This window comes from Populus euphratica, unplaced genomic scaffold, assembly GCF_000495115.2.
Source record: "Populus euphratica unplaced genomic scaffold, PopEup_1.0 scaffold43.1, whole genome shotgun sequence".
Classification (NCBI taxonomy): domain Eukaryota; kingdom Viridiplantae; phylum Streptophyta; class Magnoliopsida; order Malpighiales; family Salicaceae; genus Populus; species Populus euphratica.
Window position 1 is genome coordinate 144,849 of NW_011499889.1, and position 4,790 is coordinate 149,638.

General features: G+C 31.3%; 1 protein-coding gene across 1 annotated transcript; it reads right to left on the bottom strand.

The window, feature by feature from the left end:
* Positions 1 to 255: 255 nt before the first annotated feature.
* Positions 256 to 2,144, bottom strand: LOC105130847 (putative phosphatidylinositol N-acetylglucosaminyltransferase subunit C). Its single transcript, XM_011033539.1, has 2 exons — positions 2,042 to 2,144; positions 256 to 1,578 (listed from the first exon to the last, which is right to left on the bottom strand). Exon 2 carries the CDS (start codon positions 1,383 to 1,385, stop codon positions 480 to 482), a length of 906 nt encoding a protein of 301 aa, XP_011031841.1. The 5' UTR covers positions 1,386 to 1,578; positions 2,042 to 2,144; the 3' UTR covers positions 256 to 479.
* Between the last annotated feature and the right edge of the window lie 2,646 nt (positions 2,145 to 4,790).

Genomic DNA, 4,790 nt, shown 5'->3' on the forward strand with positions numbered 1-4,790 from the left:
AATCCAATTCGTTGCAAAATACAATGATTGTAACTCCATAACCCTAACTCCAAAATACCCAGTCTGGCGTTTGCTAAAGGAGTTGGGGTTTACAGCTTTAAACCATGCATAATCAACTGAAAGGCTCTAGAATACAGAGGATCGATCCTTAATGATTTAACCGTGAAAAAATTAGCGCATCAAAAGATGATGGCAACACAGCAGCATTGTTGAGTGTGTGTGATTTGAGAAGCAAAACACTTTCGAGGTTAACTCTGCATGAACATCCTTGATGAGACTAAATTAGAAACTGGAATGCTATCACACCTGCCTAATGATCAAAGCTCAAACATTTAATCCCTCAACAATTCCACAATAATTCCCCAACATATATTATGAACCAATCGTCCTGCAAAACAAACAGTGAACCAAGTCCCCTTTTTCATGAGCAATTTAATCTCATTGCTTTCCAATCAATCCCATCCAGAGATCAAAGAATCTCAATCTGTTACATTGAAACAAAGCTTAGCCTCATCCCAAGGGCCATTGATCTCAAACTTGTATTCCTGAATTCTTATGAGCCAATAAGGACAGACAACACTTATAAACACCAAGAAACCAAGCAGTAGCATGAAAAGTAAGTGGTGCAGTGTATAAACCAGAGCCAGGGTCACGGCCATCAACCCAAAAGAAAACACAAGGTGCAAGCGGAAGGAGAATTTCTTGATACAGTAAGTGACAAATGGAGCAAAAAGGAAGACTTGCAACGAAAATAGCATGATGGCAAATACATGCAGCCTTGATGGAAGACGAGACGCAATAAAAACTGAAGCGACAACAGAAGCATTTAAAGATACACAACTGGTTAAGCTTGGATTTTTTAGGGCCACAGGAGCTTTAATGGTCGATCCTGAATAGTCATGCAGGAAGAGATGGAGTATGACAAGTGTAACAGTAACTGCCCAAATGGAGTCCGAGCTTATGGACCTCGTGAGAGGGTGATAAATAGGAGCCAACATGTATAACCCAGTTGTGAAAAAAGAGATATTGAGGATATAATGGAAGAGTAGATTCAAGGAACGCATTTCTTTGGTTAAAAGAAGAACTAAAAAACCTGATCCAAAAAGGCTTGCATCAAGGAGCAAGAGGGAATTTTCATCAAGGGTTGATTGAAGGGTGTGAGCCCAAACCAAGCTGACAAGAGTAACAATGCACAGATACTGAGAGATAGAAACTGAGTCTTGCATCACCTTCAGAATGTCCCGCTTAACAACATTAGCATTCATGACCATATCTTCAAGAAAAGACTCATCAGTATGATTATCATCAAACCCGGGCTGCATTCCTCCATATGCGACTTTTCTCCAGTTGGGACGAAGCAGGCTCTCACTGATGATGTTATCCATTGCAATCCAACTACTCTATTACTTATGCTTTCAGATATAACCAGAAAAAAACAAAACTCGCACTCAACTACTCATGTAGAGTGAAGCAAGACAACTATAGTTTTCCAATCTGTTATACGATCATTTGTAAGAGCAACATATCCCATTGAAGACTGTCCTGCTACTTTTAGGTTCAGTCTGTTGCTTCAAGAACCTGTTCAATTGCAGGCAACATAGATCATTTTACATCAATGAAAAGAAAGACAAAGTACAAGGACCAGCTATGCATACACAGAACCGACTTGCATTTGGATAAGGATACAAAAAAAGGGCGTAAGGGTATATCTCCCTCTTTCCTTCAGGTCCGTCCAGATTTTCATTTTTTTCCTCCGTAACCCTCAATTGCTGAAGGAAAAAAAAAACCATGATTCCTAATTTCCTTAGATGCAAAATAGCTGTTCAATTTCCAGTTAAATAAATTTAATAGATACTGTTTTTTTATAAAAAAAAGTGGGTTAAACAAAGAATATTTTAGAAAGAAAAGAAAATCAGGTTGCCAGGTTAAACCAAAATCTCCACAATCAAGAACAGCTTCGGAAAGTGAAATCAAAACACCAAGTCAAATGAGAAATAATTATAAAAATAATAATTCAAACCCAGGTGATGTTTTATTTTACCTTCTAGAATTCTCGATCGATTTGGGGGGTCATCTTCTCTGTTTGTTGCCTTGATTCTCTCTCTTCTCGGACTAAAAACCCTTGCGAAGGAAACGCGTTTTCTTAATGAGAAACAAAAAAGTTTGACGTTTCACAAGTTTTTTTAAAAAACATTATATTTTTTTATTTTAAATTAAATTATTTTTATAATTTTAGATGATTTAGATATATTAATATTAAAAATAAATTTTAAAATATAAACACGTTAGAAGCAGACAATGCATCACTTATTTGGATAAATGACGCGTCATTTTTCTATTATCTTTTTCAATTATTAAGGGTGAATTTAATAACTAAAATATCATGATATAAGTTTCTGGATCCTAAAAACTTATATTTCATTAAAATATATATAAAAAACAAACAACTCATAAATTTTTATCACTCAATTTATAACAACAGAATATATTTTAATTGGCCTAAAACTCATAATCAAATAAAAAAAATTATCAAGCTCTAATTTATTTTTTTTAGCGTCATTAAAGGTGAAAGCTACCATTAATAAACTTATTTCTGAAAAATGAATCTATAAATACTAAAATTATAAAATTATAATTATTGGTGGCTAAAATCTAAGTCACTTGAAATTTTTTTCTTAAAATTTCAATAATTTTCACTCTCCTATCTTTATATAAACCAAATGATAAATCATTTAAAAACCAACTTAAAAATAATAAAAATTTTGTGAAGTAGTGGTGAAAAATTCACGGTGAATTTGTGTCAAGCCCTTAATGAATTAAAATATGAATTTATGCACAAACAATATCGTCAGTCAGTGTAAACTCACAGCTAATAAATAAATTTTATTATGACAGGTGGCAAGAAAATTCTCAATTTATTAGTGTAATAATCTGGACGAGATAAAAAAAAATTAAATCGATGCATGAAAAGTGCCAACGATGAGGTATTTGCTAGAAATAACAATGTGGACAATAGGGTGGCATTTTTGTAAATTTCGAGGAAAAAACCCTAACTTTATTAAGTGTCCAGCTGTATGTTAGGAAACAGAATGACTATTAAAGGCTGTTTGATATTGTGTTTTAATATGCGTTTTGCTGTGCTTTAAAAGTGAATTTAACATGAAAAATTATTATTATTATTATTATTTGTGTTTCAATAGTTTTGATATGTATGTCAAATATTAAAAATAAATATTTTAATATATTTTCAAGTAAAAAATACCATATATTATAACTTAATCACACACTAAAATTGCTCTTCTCCTCCGTCTTTTTTTTTTTTTAAGTAATAAGGCTGGCTGGGAGAGTAAAGCATGAAATTCCTACATAAAAAAATAAATTAAAGGACTAAACTTAGGGAGTAAGTGAGCTTGGGAAAATAATGAGAGGAAGCTGGAAATTTGAAAGACAAGAACACGATTTTTGGATATTTTTGCAAGAACTCATTCAAATGAGTTAAAATAGCAAAGGTAAGAAACTTGTCCTCAATTAATTTCATTTCTTTCTTGTTCTTTGGAAGAGGGGAAGAAAATCCCCAATTTTAATTTTTAGGTTTCATGTAATTTCAAATGGAAGTGTTAAATTGAATGAAATCATAGCAAGTTGGGATTGTAAATGCATGAATAAAGATAAAATTATGTTTTGAAAACAAAAAAATTTAGGAATTTGCTCAAGCAATGGCCAGCAATAGGGAGTTTTATTAGGATTGAAATTTGTGAAATTATGTGTTATTAAAATGAATAGAATGAATAGAATGAGTAAATGTGTGTAAAATACCATAGTACTGAGATATGATGTGTGAAACTAATATGTGTATGTTTTGGAAGAATGGATAAGTGAAAATAGTGCTGAAAGTTGTATATTTACATGTTGAAAAGATGAATTGAATCTGTAAATGTGTGTAGAGTCATTGTAGGATTGAGTTATGATGTGTGAAACTAATATGTGTATGTTTTGGAAAAATGGGTGTATAAATCAATGCTGGTTTTTTTTTTTTGGTAAATCATGTGTTTGGATGATGAAATGAATAAGTAATCATGGTTGTAATGTTGTGAATTGACTTATGAGATATGAAATCATTGTATATGTGTTTTGGATGATTGAACATGTATAATAATTGCTGAAATTTATGTTAACTGGGTTTAATGATGAATTAAATGTGTACTGGTTATTAGAATCATTATAAATTAATTGTGGTGTTTAGAATCATAGATGGCCTGTGTGAGGATGATGGGTATGCAAGGTCCTAAGTTTGTTGTGATTGAGATATGCATTGACTAAGGACTTTGGTCATTTGATATTAATAGCATGGTGGGATTATTTTATGTATAATATGATGATGAATTACATGTTTAGGGTGCATACGTGGTGCTTACATGTATTTAGATGGATTGAGTAATAGTTTAAATTCAATATCTACCATATATTTGATAAAATGTTAAATATGAAGTTTATCTATGAAAAAACTAAGTCATTTGAATACTGAAATTCTTCGACAAAAAATTAAGTTATTTAAACATTGAAATTTATCATCTTGACAAACAAAAAAACATTTGAACATTGAAATTTATTGATTAGGGTGCATATGTGGTGCTTATATGTGTTTAGAGGGATTGAATAATAGTTTAAATTCAATGGTTACCATATATTTGATAAAATATTAAATATAAAACTCATCGATGAAAAAACTAAGCCATTTAAATATTAAAATTCATCATAAAAAAATAAGTTATATGGACATTGAAATTCAT